The sequence below is a fragment of the Athene cunicularia genome, assembly GCF_003259725.1.
Source record: "Athene cunicularia isolate RWA chromosome 1 unlocalized genomic scaffold, athCun1 chr1_part2, whole genome shotgun sequence".
Taxonomy (NCBI): Eukaryota; Metazoa; Chordata; class Aves; order Strigiformes; family Strigidae; genus Athene; species Athene cunicularia.
Genome location: NW_020799092.1, coordinates 80,969,581 through 80,986,696, shown reverse-complemented (window position 1 = coordinate 80,986,696; position 17,116 = coordinate 80,969,581). Strand labels below are relative to the sequence as shown.

The 17,116-nt window shown below is 49.5% G+C and overlaps 2 protein-coding genes across 3 annotated transcripts in view; one reads left to right on the top strand and one right to left on the bottom strand.

Moving 5' to 3' along the window:
• Window positions 1–1,375: 1,375 nt before the first annotated feature.
• On the top strand, window positions 1,376–10,109 carry MEST. Of its 2 annotated transcripts, XM_026865775.1 has the most exons (11): window positions 1,376–1,553; window positions 2,178–2,257; window positions 2,711–2,788; window positions 3,208–3,344; window positions 3,694–3,752; window positions 4,012–4,052; window positions 4,439–4,509; window positions 5,054–5,155; window positions 7,412–7,488; window positions 8,004–8,067; window positions 8,524–10,109. In XM_026865775.1, exons 1-11 carry the CDS (start codon window positions 1,400–1,402, stop codon window positions 8,639–8,641), a joined length of 981 nt encoding a protein of 326 aa, XP_026721576.1. In that variant the 5' UTR covers window positions 1,376–1,399; the 3' UTR covers window positions 8,642–10,109. The 2 variants fall into 2 exon arrangements, with proteins under 2 accessions (XP_026721576.1, XP_026721569.1); XM_026865768.1 differs by lacking the exons at window positions 7,412–7,488; window positions 8,004–8,067; window positions 8,524–10,109 and adding an exon at window positions 6,141–6,425 and having other exon boundaries at window positions 1,396–1,553.
• The window catches only part of COPG2 (coatomer protein complex subunit gamma 2), a 31,197-nt gene continuing 24,089 nt past the window's right edge, over window positions 10,009–17,116 (bottom strand). The window contains exons 18-26 of the mRNA XM_026868028.1: window positions 16,557–16,660; window positions 15,583–15,708; window positions 14,777–14,839; window positions 14,519–14,658; window positions 13,987–14,158; window positions 12,909–13,006; window positions 12,025–12,163; window positions 11,527–11,625; window positions 10,009–10,531 (exon numbers count right to left, since the gene is read on the bottom strand). Coding sequence (XP_026723829.1) covers window positions 10,401–10,531; window positions 11,527–11,625; window positions 12,025–12,163; window positions 12,909–13,006; window positions 13,987–14,158; window positions 14,519–14,658; window positions 14,777–14,839; window positions 15,583–15,708; window positions 16,557–16,660 — 1,072 coding nt within the window. The 3' untranslated portion in view covers window positions 10,009–10,400. The remainder of the gene's footprint in view (window positions 10,532–11,526; window positions 11,626–12,024; window positions 12,164–12,908; window positions 13,007–13,986; window positions 14,159–14,518; window positions 14,659–14,776; window positions 14,840–15,582; window positions 15,709–16,556; window positions 16,661–17,116) is intronic.

Below are 17,116 nucleotides of genomic sequence, written 5' to 3'. Positions count from 1 at the left end.
GCCCACATCTTACCCCCCCAGACCCCCAGTGGGGCCCTTGCCCCCCCCTCAGACACCCTACGGGCCCACAGCCCCCCCCCAGATCCCCAGTGGGGCCCGTGTTCCCTCTCAAACCCCATATGGGACCATGACCCCTGTCAGACCCCCAGGGGGGCCCGTGTTTCCCCTGAGACCTCTTATGGAGCCCCCACGTTCCCCCTCAGACCCCCAGTGGGGTCACACACCCCCTTCAAACCCCCATGGGCCCACATCTTACCCCCCCAGACCCCCAGTGGGGCCCTTGCCCCCCCCTCAGACACCCTACGGGCCCACAGCCCCCCCCCAGATCCCCAGTGGGGCCCGTGTTCCCTCTCAAACCCCATATGGGACCATGACCCCTGTCAGACCCCCAGGGGGGCCCGTGTTTCCCCTGAGACCTCTTATGGAGCCCCCACGTTCCCCCTCAGACCCCCAGTGGGGTCACACACCCCCTTCAAACCCCCATGGGCCCACATCTTACCCCCCCAGACCCCCAGTGGGGCCCTTGCCCCCCCCTCAGACACCCTACGGGCCCACAGCCCCCCCCCAGATCCCCAGTGGGGCCCGTGTTCCCTCTCAAACCCCATATGGGACCATGACCCCTGTCAGACCCCCAGGGGGGCCCGTGTTTCCCCTGAGACCTCTTATGGAGCCCCCACGTTCCCCCTCAGACCCCCAGTGGGGTCACACACCCCCTTCAAACCCCCATGGGCCCACATCTTACCCCCCCAGACCCCCAGTGGGGCCCTTGCCCCCCCCTCAGACACCCTACGGGCCCACAGCCCCCCCCCAGATCCCCAGTGGGGCCCGTGTTCCCTCTCAAACCCCATATGGGACCATGACCCCTGTCAGACCCCCAGGGGGGCCCGTGTTTCCCCTGAGACCTCTTATGGAGCCCCCACGTTCCCCCTCAGACCCCCAGTGGGGTCACACACCCCCTTCAAACCCCCATGGGCCCACATCTTACCCCCCCAGACCCCCAGTGGGGCCCTTGCCCCCCCCTCAGACACCCTACGGGCCCACAGCCCCCCCCCAGATCCCCAGTGGGGCCCGTGTTCCCTCTCAAACCCCATATGGGACCATGACCCCTGTCAGACCCCCAGGGGGGCCCGTGTTTCCCCTGAGACCTCTTATGGAGCCCCCACGTTCCCCCTCAGACCCCCAGTGGGGTCACACCCCCCCCCTTAAAACCCCTATGGAGCCCATGTACCCCCTCAGACCCCCCAACCTTTACTGCAGAGACCACTTTCATGGACCTGCCAGCCTGGGGACGTGCAGGTTATGGGGATGTGGGGGTTATGGGGACATGGAGGGGCGTTAGCGGGACCTGGGGGTTATGGGACAAATCCTGGTAGGCAGGCGCCTCACTCTCTCCCGCAGGATGAAGGAGCTGTGGGTGCAGGTGGGGCTGCTGAGCGTGCCCCTCCTCGCCGTCTACCTGCACATCCCACCCCCCAAGCTCTCCCCTGCTCTCCTCTCCTGGAGATCCTCCGGAGGCTACTTCACCTACAAGGACCAGAACATCTTCTACAGAGGTGACGGGGCCACACCGAGCCCTGGGGACACCTCGTCCCTCTCGGTGGGGAGTGGGGCTGGGGGCTCTGCTCCCCTCGACGGCCCCAGGGATGTTCCCAAGGCCAGGCAGGGAGATGGCAAATCCCTCCCAAAACATAATGGCTTTAAGGGGAGCCGCTGCACAGATCCAGGTGCAGTGTGGCTGTTCGTTATCAGAACGTTTTAACTGAGTGAAGTCATGAAGGTTGGTCCTTGTGCACCACTGTCAATGCCTTGGTGTTCATGGGGAAGGATCCTCTGATGGGTCACAGCAAGGGAAAGATGTCAAAAAACCTATTTGCTGGAGTGGTTGTCACCCATCGTAGCAACTTAAGTGTAGCTGCAATTAATTTGTGCCAAGTAAAACCTCAGTTTGCATTAAATAGCTGGTGCCAGAAGCTGCAGTGGCTCATCCGGCTGGGTTTCCGAAGCCACGCTGGCACTGGGAAAGCTTCTGTGCAAGTCAAACCCACACCTGGTTTTGGGGGAGCAAAGGGAGAGGTAACCCCGTGCTGCTGGTTGAGCTCGAACGGCAACACCTGTCTTACAAGGGGGGATATTTGGGGGGAAAAAGCTGACCCTGAGGCACCTCATTACCTCCTCAGATTCAACCGGCGCTGTTGGCAGCTCCGACGTCGTCGTCCTCCTACACGGCTTCCCAACCTCCAGCTACGACTGGTGCAAGGTGAGAGGAGCGAGTGCACGGGGGGGGGAGGTTGGATGCCAACGGGAAACCCCGCGGTTTCTCCCTGTCGAGGATGAGCAGATGGACTCAGGGCTCAGCCTGGGGAGGGAAATGCTCCAGAGGAGTTTCTGCTGGGGGTACCACTGCGCTCTGGGATGGCAGCCCCGCTCCTCTCGCCATGCCTTGCACAGGAGCTGAGCTTTTTTCACATTGCCCTTTCCCACATTCCAGCTCAAAGCAGGAGAAAAAGACCCACAAGTATTTCTTGGCTTTTTGGGGGGATGGTCTTGCTGTTTATTGGAAATTTCAACCTCCTGTTGTTTTCTCGGAGCTGGAAGGTGCTGTCTGGGGGAGTGGCAGGGAGCATGGCCATCCGTGGCTGTGCATTGCCACAGACTTTTCCTCTCTCTGTTCCCATTAGCTATTTTTTTTTTTAATGCATTTCTCTTCCAGATCTGGGAAGGGCTGACCCAGCGGTTTCACCGGGTGGTTGCTCTGGATTTTGTAGGATTCGGTTTCAGTGACAAGCCTGTAAGTAGCCTGGGAAGAGGATTTTTGCAGTTGCTTTTGGCCCAGAGGTTGTTCTGCTGTGCCAGCAACCCCAGAAAATTGGCATTTGCTGTCCAGTTTCTTCTCCCGTTTACATCTGGAAAAGGAATAAGACATTATAGTAGCGGGGGGATGGGGAAGGTGCGTGGTGGAGACTGGCTCTGTCACCATCTCACCTTTACTTGGTTTGATGTGACTCCCAAGCACACCCTGGCCCCTCTGGGGCATGGGCAGTGTTTCCACAGGCTTGTGGTCACAACTGCTTGCCCAGGACATCACAACTGCTCTGTCTGGGATTGTAAACTACTGCTCTCCACCCCATATTTCTCCATTTGGGGGTTTATTCTGGAGTCTGTGGGCTCAGGCTTTCACTGCGGTTCCTCTCCCGCTTTGCTTCACAGAGGCCCCACCACTACTCCATCTTCGAGCAAGCCAGCATTGTTGAGGGGCTGGTGCGTCACCTCGGCCTCCACCACCAGAGGATTAATCTCCTGTCCCACGATTACGGGGATACAGTCGCACAGGAGCTGCTGCACAGGTCACTGCAACCACTGATGCTCTGGCTGCTCTTTGTTGTGTCCCCATCAAGGCGATTTCCAGCAGATAAGTGAAAGGATGTAGTGCAGATCCCCCTTTTCCCTGTACCTACAGCTGTAAGGAAGGCTCAGAGGTCTCAGGACACATCCATGGTGGGCAGATCTGAGGCTCCCATCCATCAGATCCCAGCTGCTAGGATGTTTAACTTCCCTCCCGAGCTCCTTTTTATCAAGCCAGGGACAGCAGGGGAGCAGAGATGATCCGATCCTTTAAATTTGACCTGCTGGTCGGTCACTTCTTGGAGCCTGTAGGTCTAATTGTGTTTCACCTTCTTCTCTTCTGTCGCCCAGGTATGAGCACAATAAAACTGGAAGCATCTTGATCAACAGCCTGTGTTTATCCAACGGAGGTGAGGTTTGTCCGGTGTCGTGGGGTGGGTGGGCTGGGAGGGATGGGGATCCACAGGACAGGGTGGCCTTCCTGTCTGAGGGAAAGCACCGCCCAAACCCCAAGCGAATTGCAATTAAGGTGCTGTAATTAACCAGCAGCATCAGTCCTGGGGCTGCCTGTGCCATATTTCATGGCACCACAAAGACGGGGAAGAGACTGGGAGATGCAGAGCAAAACACCTGTAGCGCTACAACTCTTGTTTTTTGACATCCTTCCAGGGATTTTCCCCGAAACGCACTACCCCCGGTTCATCCAGAAGGTGAGCTGCTACCCCCTCTAGTCGTACTGAATCGCCCCTCAAGCAGAAGGCTGACTCTGTGAGTTTGGGGTTTTACCCGCCTCAGATACCTGCTGCTTTCCCCGCTTCGGTAATGGCACCCGAGTTGCTCACAGGCATCGTTAGAGGCGGTGGGGAGAAGCAGGGGCTGTCAGGATGCAGCTTATCGCATCCAAATTTCCCAATAATCACCCCTTGAAGTGCTGACGTCTCACCGCTGAGAGCTCATGTACATCTCGAGGGTCAGAGCTCAGCTGGGAAACTGCCAGAATACAGGGAGCCAGGGGAAGAGCCCTCTGAGGAGGCAGTATTTACCCGTCTGTATGATACCGAGTAGTGCTGTTTCCTTTTTTTCCCTTCTGCCTAAGATCCTCAAGGATGGGGGTTTGCTGTCCCCCGTCATCACGCGGCTGATGAACTTCTTTTTCTTCTCCAGAGGGTGAGTCTCCGTGGTGCTGGGCACAGTCCGTACGGGGGACGTGAGCCAAGTGGGGAGGGGCCCAATGTAGGAATTAGGGTATTTGGCAGGTGAGCAGTTTCCCTGGCACTGTCCCAGGAGAGATTTGCCCCTGGATTTGAACGACCTTGATCTTCTGGGCCATTCCCTCTCCAGGTTGGCAAAACACTTCAGCCTAATAATAAACCACAGGCTGAAATCCTTCTCGCCCACGAGTGTTGGCCTCACGCCGGTTACAGAGGCGATGAAATCCCTACTCACACTCTACATACACCAGGCAATCAGATACATAGTTTTATCAAATGGTGCAACCTCTTTTGTTTTCCAAAAAGCCCTTTGAACTGGCCAAGTCCAACACCGGGTGCCTTCAGGGGATGATTTGCAGTGCTGTGATTGCACTCACATGTTTTACAGTGGAAGCTGGAAGCACTCAATCGTTGGGGGTTTTTTTTGCCTTTGGCTAGTTTTTGAGTCATCCACTAACACGGTTGCTGCCGTGCCACTCTGAACTTTTTTTTTCCCGCAGGCTTGGGGCTGTCTTTGGGCCCTACACGCAGCCTTCACAGGCAGAGTACTGGGACATGTGGACGGTGGTGAGGACCAACGATGGCAATCTCGTTGTTGACAGGTACGTCGCTGTTAATTGCTGCCCGAGTTTAGTTTTACACCCGTGGCGTCCCTCTGTTTGCCGGCAGAGCCATGCAGCAGCTCAGAGGTTACCAAGAGCACAGCCAAGTCCCTGGACCCTGGCACCCCAGAGCCTCCAGCTGCTCCTGCTGGGGTCTGGAATCATCATCACACCCCAAAAAAGAGCTGGGGGGGGCGTGATGCAGGAGCAGGGATTCTTGCTGGGATGGTGCAAGGCGGGCAAAAGAAATTGAATCAGCATGATCTGAGCCTGCACATGGTGGGAGGATGACGTTGGAGATGGACAATGTGGGGGAGTTTTCTCCTTTAGAAGTTAGGGGCTTGAATCTGTCATTTTTATAAACAACTGGAGCTAAATCTGTTTTTCTCCAGTTTGAGGTTTTTGGCAGGACCTCAGGCTGGTGGTTGTGATTTCAGTATCCCCATTCAGTGGGACCTCTGTGTCCCCTTCCCCCCTGAGCATACAAACTCCTCTCTCCTCCCACCATCTCCAGACAAACCCCAGAAAGGACCAGACAGCTCAGCCTCACCCAAGGGCACTTACTAATTGCCTTTTGTAACAAGAGATACACACCCAAGCCCAGCAATAGCTACACTGGCTGACGAACTGCCCCTCTGGCAAGTTGCATCATGGCAAATTTTTGCCATGTCACCTTTGTTGGCAGCACAGTCCTGATGGGAAGCTCAAGTGCCAAAATACCTCCAGCTCTTTAAATGCCATGTGTCAAGAGTATCAGTATATTTAGCATAGCTTCCCATCCTTGGCAGGCTTTTTATAACCCAACTGACTTGAATCTGAAGTTTAAATTGTGAGCCTCACCCCACTGAGAGCTGTGCTGAAGCGAGGAGTCACCGCGTTGCTGGCTGGGGCGAGGAGACAGGCTGAGGAGCTGTTAGCGGTTCAGATTTTCACTGCAAGACCTGACCTGTGCAATTTATCTTCCTCTGCATTCCTCCACGCTCAGTGGTTCAACGCTGGTTCGTCTTCTGCGGGGCACTGAAATGGTGTCAGAGCCGCCGCGATGCCCCTGAGCGTGGGAGTGCTCAGACGACGCTGCCTCTGCAGTGGCTGATTTCTGCCCTGACATTTTGTAGGACCTGATTGCAACCCTCCTTTTTGCCCTGCTGCCCAAGCAAAGCAGCATGAGGTTTGTTAAGGAGTAAATCAGTCTTTTGGTCCTTGTTTGTCAGCTGCCTGCAGCTCACTGTGACTCACTCACCAGGCTGGAGCCATGGGCTGAGCCCAACTGGGGGAGCTTCACTGAGGGCAAATGCCGGGGGCTGCCCTTGGGCCACAACAACCCCCAGCAGGGCTACAGGCCTGGGGAGGAGTGGCTGGAGAGCTGCCGGTCAGAGAGGGACTGGGGGGGTGAGAATGAGCCAGAGTGTGCCCAGGGGGCCAAGGAGGGCAACGGTATCCTGGCTGGTGTCAGCACTGGCGTGGCCAGCAGGGACAGGGAAGGGATCTGAGCCCTGGGCTCGGCACTGGTGAGGCCGCCCCTCGCTGAGTGGGTTCAGTTTTGGGCCCCTCACCCCAAAAAGGCCATTGAATGACTCGAGCGTGGGCAGAGAAGGGCAGCGGAGCTGGGGCAGGGTCTGGAGCACAGGTCTGCTGGGGAGCGGCTGGGGGAACTGGGGGGGTTCAGTCTGGAGAAGAGGAGGCTGAGGGGAGACCTCCTGGCCCTCGGCAACTCCCTGCCAGGAGGGGGCAGAGAGGGGGGATGAGTCTCTGGAGCCAAGGAGCCAGCGCCAGGCCCCGAGGGAATGGCCTCAAGCTGCCCAGGGCAGGGTCAGGCTGGCTCTGAGGAAGGGTTTCTGTGCAGAAGGGGCTGTTGGGCGTTGGAATGGGCTGCCCAGGGCAGGGGGGAGTCCCCGGGATCCCTGGAGGGGTTGAAGAGTCGGGCTGAGCCAGCACTGAGGGATCTGGGGGAGTTGGGAACGGTCAGGGGGAGGGTCATGCCTGGGCTGGAGGAGCTGCAAAGGCTTTTCCAACCCAGAGGATTCTGGGATTCATTGCATCGTCCAGCACAAAGATTACAACAGTTCACCCCTTCTTTTACAACCCTGTCGCATTTGACTAGGAGCAGAGGACCCAAATTTGCTTCTATTTCATCTGGAAAAGGATTCAAACCTTATCCTCCCATCTCCCCAACCTGCAGGTTGTTTCTCCCTTCCTAATTAAAAGCCATTTCCAGGCTGGGCACCATCTGCTGCATAACAACAGGTTTCTCTTCAGTATTTTGCAGTACATAAACCAGAGAAAGAAGCACAGAGACCGCTGGGTTGGGGCTTTGATGTCCACCTCTGTCCCATGTGAGTAGGAATCCATTTTCTTTGATTTACTGGTTGGGATGTTGGGAATCACCCCTCTTGTTTGCAGTCACTGAAGGGTGGTGTTGGCTTCTTCAACTAATGATGAGGATGACGTGGCTCAAATCCAGTTCATGCAAGCGATAACAAAATTCCCTGCTCGGTTACAGCGGAGAGCTGTGAAATTATTAGAGGGAAAAAAAAAAGTTTGTTCCACTGAGCAGAGGTAACTTTCCTTTAGAAGCTGGTTCACAGCTTCCAGTTTCTCCAGCCCAGGCAAGCTGAGGTGCTTTTCAAGCTCAGGAGAAGTTGCAGCAACTCAAGGCAAGGTTTGGTGTTTGCAGGAGGAGGGTTGGAGGCTGAACTTGACCCCCAGGGCGGACAAGCAAGAGCTCAGTGCTCAGCTGAAAGCTTCCCGAGCTCTGTGCAAGGGGGGAACACGTCTGCAACATGTCTCCTTGGCTCGGTCTAGGGATGTCCTTGGGTATAAAAGCTCTGTCTGTGTTTCTTTCTTGCAGTGCATCTGATCTACGGGCCCCTGGACCCTGTGAATCCGCACCCAGAGTTTCTTCAGCTTTACAGGTAAGACAATACCCACCACAAAGTGGGAGTATGCAACAGGGAGTTCATTTCGAGGGAGATTGTCTTGGATTTTTCCTTCAATTTCCTTTTCACTGAGGCTGTTTTTAATTCCCACCTGTAACCTGCGCAGCCATGTGATTCAGCTAGAGAAGCAGTTTGGAAATGGCTTCCCCATTTTAGGCACCAAAAGTCACAATTCTCAGTCAAATCAATTATGCATTTTGAAACCACATTAGACTGAAGTAAGATTTATCAATTGAGGGAGTCTTCTCTTCCAAATTAACCTGAAGTAAATCCACCGGTTGGAAGAGTGATCAGCTGTAGCAGCTACAGGCTTTTTTGTCCCCAAACCATGTTATGAGCAGAATCCCAGCTGTGTGAGAGGGTTCTGTCCTCATGGGTGGCTGCAGGCTGAGCAGCAGTTCCTGTGCTTAAGTTGCTGCGTTCTTCCGACAGGAAGGTGCTTCCCACGTCCACGGTGTCTGTGCTGGACGACCACATTAGCCACTATCCGCAGCTGGAGGATCCAACAGGCTTCCTGAATGCGTATCTGAACTTCATCAACTCCTTCTGAGCTGCTGCAGCTTGGTTCTTGCTCTCTGTTGACAAGTCAGGCTTTGGGGGCAGGAAGAAACCTTCATTTTATCTCCAGATTCAACACTCTGCACTAACACCCTAATCTCTGGCTGCCAAACTGCTGCATTTTTGCAGTTAAATCCTTTGAGAACCATAAAACAGCCTGCATGGAGGCACGGACAAAACTGTTGGCCTAAACAGCGTTACAGGATGCTGACAGCTCTTCCAGCCCTGTGCTCTTGCTTCTCGAGCAGCCTGTCTCTGTGTTTAAAGCCAGGAGGGCTCAAGGGAAAACAAGAGCACCTGAGGGGAGGCACAGCACATGTATCAGCCCCAGAATTCTTTCTTGCCTTCATGGCCAGGCTACACTGTGCACCACAGGTAAAACAGGACCACTAGCAGCCACGGGTTGATGCACATACTCCCAAGATGGATACTGATCTGGTTTTTGAGTTGCTGTGCAGGCAGTTGAAATGATATCCCTCAGCTTGGCAGGACTGAAGAATTTAAAACTGAGTTTGCCTACACTACATACAGCAGGAGAGCTGGATCTGTAATCCCTCAAAATACAGGCAATGATGCTCTGCACACCTAAAGGGTCATTTAAGCAGTCATCATGTCTTCAGTAATCTCTTTTTAATGGCCAGTTACCCAAAGGCAAGCTCTAAACCTCAAGTTTTTACCACTTCCTGTGTTTCTCTATTTTTCAGCAAGCAGAGCTGCTCACCAACAGTCCCAGGGGTGTAATTACCTCAGGAGCTTGGCTGTAGCAAGTTCTACCAGGGCAGGCTGGTCCCTGTTTCACTAGAGCAAGCTGAATATGTAACAATGGCACTAGCAAAAGCCAAGCTGTTCTTCTAAGCAATAGCTACTCCAGACACAGGGATCTGGGATGGGTGTGTAAATTATTATGAAAATAGTATTCCCGCCTTCCTTCCTCACCCTGACTTGATATTTAAGAAACACCCAGTTCATCAGAGCAGAGAGATGCAGAACTTCCCTCACAAGAAGTCACCGCAAGGTCCCTCCTTCCCCTTCTCTTCCCAACTTTTGATACAGGGTGTTTCACATCGTTGAGCCCAGGAGGAGGCTGCCCTGTTGTTTGGGATTATCTGACATAAGGCTCAGAGAATTGAAAGTGACTTGATAGGGGAAATTTAATCTCTCTGTACACTGATTTTTCTGTGCAGAAGAGAGGAGACAATCATGAAGCTATTGTAAATTTGCAGGTTGGCAGACTCTGCAGGTTTTGTGTGTTTTTTAACTGCTTATATTTGAAATTTTATAGCATCCCTTTAGGAATAAGGGGCTTCTGCGAGTAAACAGCCATTATGGGCTATTTTTTCCGTACTGAAGCAGACAGAATTAGAACAAAAAAATTTCTATTTTATTAACAGTAATTCATATGAATTCCACCACTTGGACCAGTGTTTATTTTCTGTTAATAAAAATCAGTTTTGACAAAAGTCTGATTCCATTTTCTTACCACCTGCATCTTTTATCTTCCCTGCTCTACTGCAAGTGGCCAGAGATGCAATAAGTTAGATGGGAATGTGTAAGTGACAACGAGGGAAGGGACACGGGAAAGGCTCAGCACCAGCCAGTCACTATTGCCACTACTGTAACATCATACAAAATATTTACCAAATCGAGGAATAAAAACTACATGCAGAAGGACAGACAGGCTGCTTGATATCCAGTGAAATACCCAACCAGTGCTTGCAGAGGTTTCCATCACAGTAGACGTGCTGTAAGACTCAGCCTACGGAAGCCAGGATGACATCTACGGGTGTTTCTTCCTTGCTCCTAACTGTCACCTGCATGGTGACACCATCTCCTAGAGCAAGCCTGGACCTCACCAGCACGTCACAGCTGCCTCTGTATACACCTGGGGACAAAGCAACAGTTCAGAAATAAGTTTAAGAGCAGCTCAGTGATCTAGGCCTAACCCAGGAGCCAACAACTTGGTGAGTGCAAGACAGATTCAGTCTACGGCCAGTTGCAGAGAGGGGGGAAAATGACAAAAAAAAAAAAAAGCCCCAGAACCCCAAAATCCCCTAAATTCTTGAAGTCAAGACTGATGATAACATATACTGTCCTAATTAAACAGACCTGCTGGAGGGCTAGGTTGATTTAAATAGGTAGAAATCAGCAAGTGGCTAGCTGAAGCTTGCTTCTGGTTTGAGAAGGCAACACATATTGTAATTCTGCCGTGCCCTTGCCATTAAGGGAGGAATAATCCTCCTTCACTTCTACTAGCAGGCCTGGAAGTGGCGCTCCTGGAGGTAATTCAGAGCCCAGGACAAGCCACCTCCAGTCCCACTTCAACACCACTACACAGACAGACCTGGGGTTACCAATTCTACCTCTGAAATAAATGAAGATCTGACTCTTCTGTCACGCTCACAGCAGTTTTGTTTTAATAACTGCAGCAAAGTTTTGTAGAGCACTTCTCTGCCAGGGATTGCACAAAACCGTAAGCTTGGACTACAGGCACCAAACAAGAAGCTGTGGGTACTGGGGACTAATTCAGGATGTGTCTCTAGTGATAGGAACTTGAAAACAAGATGGTCCTAGGAACCCCCTTCTGAGATAACCTCAGGTAAGGAGTTTAGTTACATGTCTGCTCTGGAAGTTCTTCATTCAGAGGATTCACTACTATTCCCTTAAATAAAATAGCTCAATTCCAAGAGACACAGCCTAGTCCGAGTACACCCGTGACAGAGGGTTCCAAGTTAGCACCAGCTGCTGGTTCACCTCAGCTTTCTACAGAGGAAAAAAACCCCTCTGAAATAAGAGCAGAAGCTCCTAACCCATTTCCTTTCATTTAGTAAAAATCTGTGGGGACATGGAAACATAGAGTTCAGTAGTGTGAATACTTACCAGCTAAGTAGAGCGTGTGAGAATTTTTGTTCTCTGGCACTTTATCTGATCTCTCACAAGGCTGCATGCCCAAGAACTTGATGATGTTATTGACAGCTTCTGCATTAAAGATTGAAAAAGAAAATGACCTCCAGGTTGGTGCCAGGCTTTCTGTCAGAGCTAGTTAGCAATTAAAGGCATTCTCTAAGCACCCATTAACCATTTTCATTCATTATCTTAATTGCAGCCCCACCAACACACCTACTTTGCCACATCCCTCCTGCTGTTTTAACAGCCCAGGAACACAGCCCTCCCTTCAACCAGCCTCAAGCAAGAGCGCTGCCAACCTTCCACTCACCGTAATTCCAACATTGCAACACAAAAACTTACTGCTGGGACGTAATGCCACGACAGGAAGGCACCAAATTTTCCTCCTACCACACTAAAAATATTCCCAGCATGGCAGATTTACGAGGATTACTATGTGGGTCACCAATAAATGAGGAGAGATCATCTCACCGTCAAGGGTTTTAATCGAACTGAGCGCAAAGGTTTCTTCTTTCTCAAAGTCATCTCCCACTTCTTCCCACGCAGCTGCGAAGTTAGGCTTTAAAACCTTCTGAATATGATCAGACACGGTCACCTCCAAATCTTCCAACTGACAGAAAAGCAAGGGAGATTTTTCAGCTGCCAGTTACAGAAATGATCCTCATCTTAGAAAGAAAGAGACAGACAAAGAGAGACAGCAGCGTTTTGCCAAAATGACTCTGGCATGCCTGGCTTTAATTTCAAAAGCACACAATAGCCTCTAAAAAGCAGAGAGGAAAACCAGTATTTATGGTGGTCATCTGTAAAACTTAAAAACATTTACACGAAAACATCTGTGAGACCAAAGAAGCGCAGAAAATGGGGCAGTCACCTTGTGAGTTAAAGCCATTCTAAGCCCATACTGGGCATCTGAGGAGAGATTTTTTTCAGAATCCAGAAGGGGCCTTTACTTCCTCCAAATCCAAAAAGTCAGGCACTTCCCTGAGATCTGACTTGTATTTCAGTGATCAAGAACACAGACACAATAAACAGAAGTGCAAATGCTTGGAATGGAAAGACTGGGCCACAGTTCTGAAAACAGACTGGAAGTTCTTCCTTCCTTCTTGTCTGGCCCCACAAATCTTAATCTCCACAGAGCACTAAAGCTAAACTAACTTTTGGCAGAGGCAAGGTTTTGGGGAAGGATCTAAAAGTACAACTACAGCATTTTGGAAATGGTGTTTCAGGCAGGCCTGTCATTCTCTCCTACTGCTTTCAGATCTGGAAGGAGACTGTCAGCCCAATGGCCATGTGTATTCAGAATCAGTGACAAGAAACAAACAAACAAACAAAAAACAACAAAGTCCTGAACTTACCACATATTCATCATCATAGCCATCTTCTTCTGGCACGCCTGTGTTTGGATCACAGTCTCGAACAGTGAACTTCATTGTGCAACTGAAAGTACAAGCAACTGAGGGAAGAAAGAAAAAGCCTGTATAGGTTAGTGCTGCAATTTCTTCTGCTTGAGCCCTCGCTTCCCAAAGAGAGACAGCAAAGAACATACGTTGGATTGGCCCCAGAAGACACAGACGTGGCTGTGGTCAGAGCACTTTGCAACGTCTTATAAAATCTCCCTCCAGACTTTAAGACAGAGGCCAAAGGAGGACCCCGGGAGTATGCCATAGTGTAAGAAGCACAGGCTCACTGACTCAGAGTGCCCCAGCGAGATCCACTCAGCATTAGCTACCAGGAGAAACTCTGCATGGGTTTTCTGAGGAGTGGATTATGATCCAAAACCACAGTTCAGGGGATCTGGACTAGTTCTAATCTTTCCTGGTATTAAAGCAATAACCAAGAAATCCACCCTGCTGACAACCTGAGTCATCTTAAACCAACTGCAAATCCAATGGAGTTGCTTTTTAAGTGTGAATAATAAAAGAAAGAAAGGGAAGTTTTACGCCCAAGAATATCCCTTATTCCTACCTTTCATAGTTGTTTCTAAATCTCTAAAGAGAGGAAAAATTGCACTCGTCAAATATGTAGAGGCCCAAACTACTAATTTTTTTTCCATTTGCATTTTCCTTTTACTGATGTTGTTCTTGAATACTACCACCAGTGTTTTCAAATGTGCTCCTGTCACTGATTCAAGGTCGTAAACTGTTTCCTCCCTTACCTGCATGCTCTCCCATCTTCTCTAACATCCCATTTTTAATCATCCAATACTACTCATTATTTAAAAAGCACATATATTATTTTGTAAAAAGCACGTATACTATTTTGCACAAAAACAGGTTCTATAGAAAAACCAGCACGTCACACATGAGGAAAAAACAGCACTAGAATCCCAGTATGCCCTCACCAAATCCCACACCCTAAACATTTTATTATGTGTTCTCCAAAAACTTCATCTGAGGGATTTGTCATGCAGAACTACTCCCTCGCAGCAGGTACCTGCAGTGGGGTCATCCTGGGGAATCTGGACAAGGGTGTAACACATGCCAGGCTGGTTGTAAGCCAGGCTGGGTGCTGGGATGCAACAGATCACGTCGTAAGCGTCCGACGGCTCCATCTGCACGGTGACTCTCTCCAGCAGCTGATCATTTAACGTGTTTGTGCAATCAAACTGCAAAAAAGAAGAAATTGAGAAGAACTTGAACACAGAAGAAACGATTCTAATCAAGAATTTTCCCCCAAGTCAGCTACAATAGTCCACAGCATACATCCTGCATCTTGATCAAGCCTTCTGTTCTCACAGAACAGCTTTTTCCTCCAATTTCACTGGAATTCTTTGACAGATGGGATCATAACCCCCATCCTTTTCTGATTGTTGAGGCAAGCAGCACACACCCTCCTAACTCAGCCTTGAAAATCCCTTCAGAGAGTAGCTGTCCTCTCCAGGGCAGAGCAACAACACTGCTTACACTACACCCAGACATCATTAAGAGCCAATAACTATTGCACCAAAGCGTGTAACGTCACTCACCTGGAAAACAATGTGATTTGTGAACACATGTTTAATACAACGAACAAAATACTCTGTTTCTGCTTCTGTGAGCTGCACTGGTTCTGAAGACTTGAATAACAGACCCAAGTTCTTAAACTCTGGAATGGCTGCCAGTTGTTCTGTGCAGAAAGGAAAAGAAGATGTCAGACACTTAGTGACAGCCTTGTTTATTGGCCACAGACCTGTGGCCAATCCTCCCAACAATTCAAGCGCTGGAGACCCACTGATCTCTCCTACCTTGAAATATGTCCTGACGTGAAGGAGCAACTTTCTCAGGCTTGCTGGTCACTAGAGCAATCTCTGTGAAGAAAAAAAAGCAAAGGCATTGTGCTGTCAACTACACAATGGAGGAGTTTCAAATGTTGTTCTATTTCCTCTAGAAATTCCTTAGCTTGTAGTGTTTCACACATTCTGCTGCAAGCCACTGCCAAACTGGTTCCTCGCGCACAGACACACACACACACACACACACACACACACACAAATGTCTTTTCTGCAAGATGGTATTGGATTGTAAGGAAAGAAGAGATGTTTGAGTAACGATGAAGAAACCAGAATAGTCCAGAATAGCCAGCAAAAGAGTTGGAAGAAGGAGGAGAAGGGGAAAAAAACCCCAAACCAAAACCAAACCTTTTTTTAAAAAGTTGAGCAAAGTCAAAATACAAGAATTGTGCAAGAACATGGAAGAAAGCCAGTGAAGTGACTAAGTGCTTCTGAAATGTACTATTTTCAAATATCTATGAACTAATAAATTCTGATTGTGTACAAAGTCCTCTCTGGAAACATGATCGACAAAAGAAATAATGACATTCTTGCCAATCCATATTTCTTTGGAAGAAGGCTGTCTTCCTTTATCTGTGAAAGATTTGGCAGGCTTGTTTCTGCAAAGCCAGTGACACCGTAACCTGTGGGGCCGAGCCACCTCCAGTCTTGGCCTGACCCTACGAGGATGGCAGCCAGTTTACAGACATCAAGTGTCATTATGGCAACCTGAACGCTTAGAGCTAGGCCTACAGCTTATTTCAATGAAGTCTGAGTGTTACCTGCTTTCTGTTCAAAGATTGGTGCAGTAGCCAGTGGAACTGTTTTCATATCAAAAGGTTTGTCAGAAGGCTCCAGGGTATATTGGTGCAGGGCTTTCTCCATCCCAGGAACAGAGACGGTCAACCCTGCAAAGTAGAAGCACGGGCAGAAAAATTTTTAATAGCAGGAACTGTCAGAGGCCTCCAGGCACTATGATACAGGTTTCTCAAATGAACAGTGCAAATTTTGGCTTGCTCACCGCACCAAAAGCAGTAAGATGGCAGAGTCTGAAAAAAAAAAACCAAGAAACCAACACTTAACTGTGTCTCATTACCTCCCTCTTATGATACAAACTAGGAAGATTATTTGAAGAGCTCTTCTCTGTAGTCTGTCCGTTAGTTCACACTGCAGAGAAAAGCTCTAGTGAGGAATCTATCAGCTAGACAGATGTGGTTTGGACTTTGGCCAATAAAAAGCTGGAGAAGCACTTAAATTTCTCAGTAAACACAAAACACACATGCTAAGTACTTCAAGATATGGATAGAATAAAAAAACTGCTCTGAAGGTAACAAAGGCAGTTGCCATTTCAGAGGGTACTGCAGTCTAAGCAGTTCACTCAGGAAAAGTCCTCCTGCAGTAGTCTTAAATATGTTAAATATTCTGCTTGCATGAACTTTCAACTACAACGTTTTTACAGCCAGTTCTGGCAACAAGATGTGCCATCCTCATTTTATAATGGAGGGGGTGGAGGAAAGATTAAGAAAATTGCTCAAGTGAAGGAAGAGGCAATGATAAAAAAAGTCCAACCCATACCCTGCCATTCTGTTAGCACAAGTGCTTTGCAGGTTTGCAGGCAGAAAAAAACAGGGTTCTGTCCTTTCTAGTCATTCTGACCCAAGTAACACTACAGAAAACTATTCTTACAGCAGCAAAGCCCACCTGTAACACAGAATGTGAAATAATAGCTCAGACTTCTTTTTATTTTATTACTGACCGTTAAAAATATAGGCAGCGTTCAGTGCTATCTGTCTCTGCTGCAGTACGTTCAAGTAGAACGTTGCTCTGTCCCGAACTTCATCATCGCTGTCCATCATGCATCTGTTTAGGGGAACAAGAGGACAGGAGTCAGCCAGCTCAGTGCTAAAAACAGCACCAACAAGACTGGACTCAAATACTTTGACGAGAGTCTGAGGTCTCTCAATAGATTTCCCAATTATGCAAAAAAAAGGTGTTTGTACAACGCGATAATTGAAGTTTATACGCAAGCGTCACAACAGAAAACTAAGATTAGAGGAGGTGTGTATGTGAATTGTTAACACCATGCACCCTTGCTAAATTATAAAACATACACCTGTATTTTATGGCTAATAATTCCAACAGGTTGTAGGTTTGGGGTTTTTTTTAACAGCATTCTTCCACAACAGAACAAAAGCAGAAGAAACAGACAGATTACAAAAATAAACATGTTAAGGGTGCTTTCTGTTTCAGCCTGAAAAAACGGCTGTGTGCTCAAGTTTTTCAACTATAGCAAGTGGTTTATACAGAGAGTTTCCT

Excerpts from the sequence above, each read along its gene's own strand:
- MEST (XM_026865775.1), top strand. The coding sequence starts at position 1,400 with ATGAAGGAGCTGTGGGTGCAGGTGGGGCTGCTGAGCGTGCCCCTCCTC. Across the intron at positions 7,489-8,003 it reads GATGTCCACCTCTGTCCCAT|TGCATCTGATCTACGGGCCC; the intron begins GTGAGTAGGAAT and ends TCTTTCTTGCAG. Across the intron at positions 8,068-8,523 it reads GAGTTTCTTCAGCTTTACAG|GAAGGTGCTTCCCACGTCCA; the intron begins GTAAGACAATAC and ends TTCTTCCGACAG.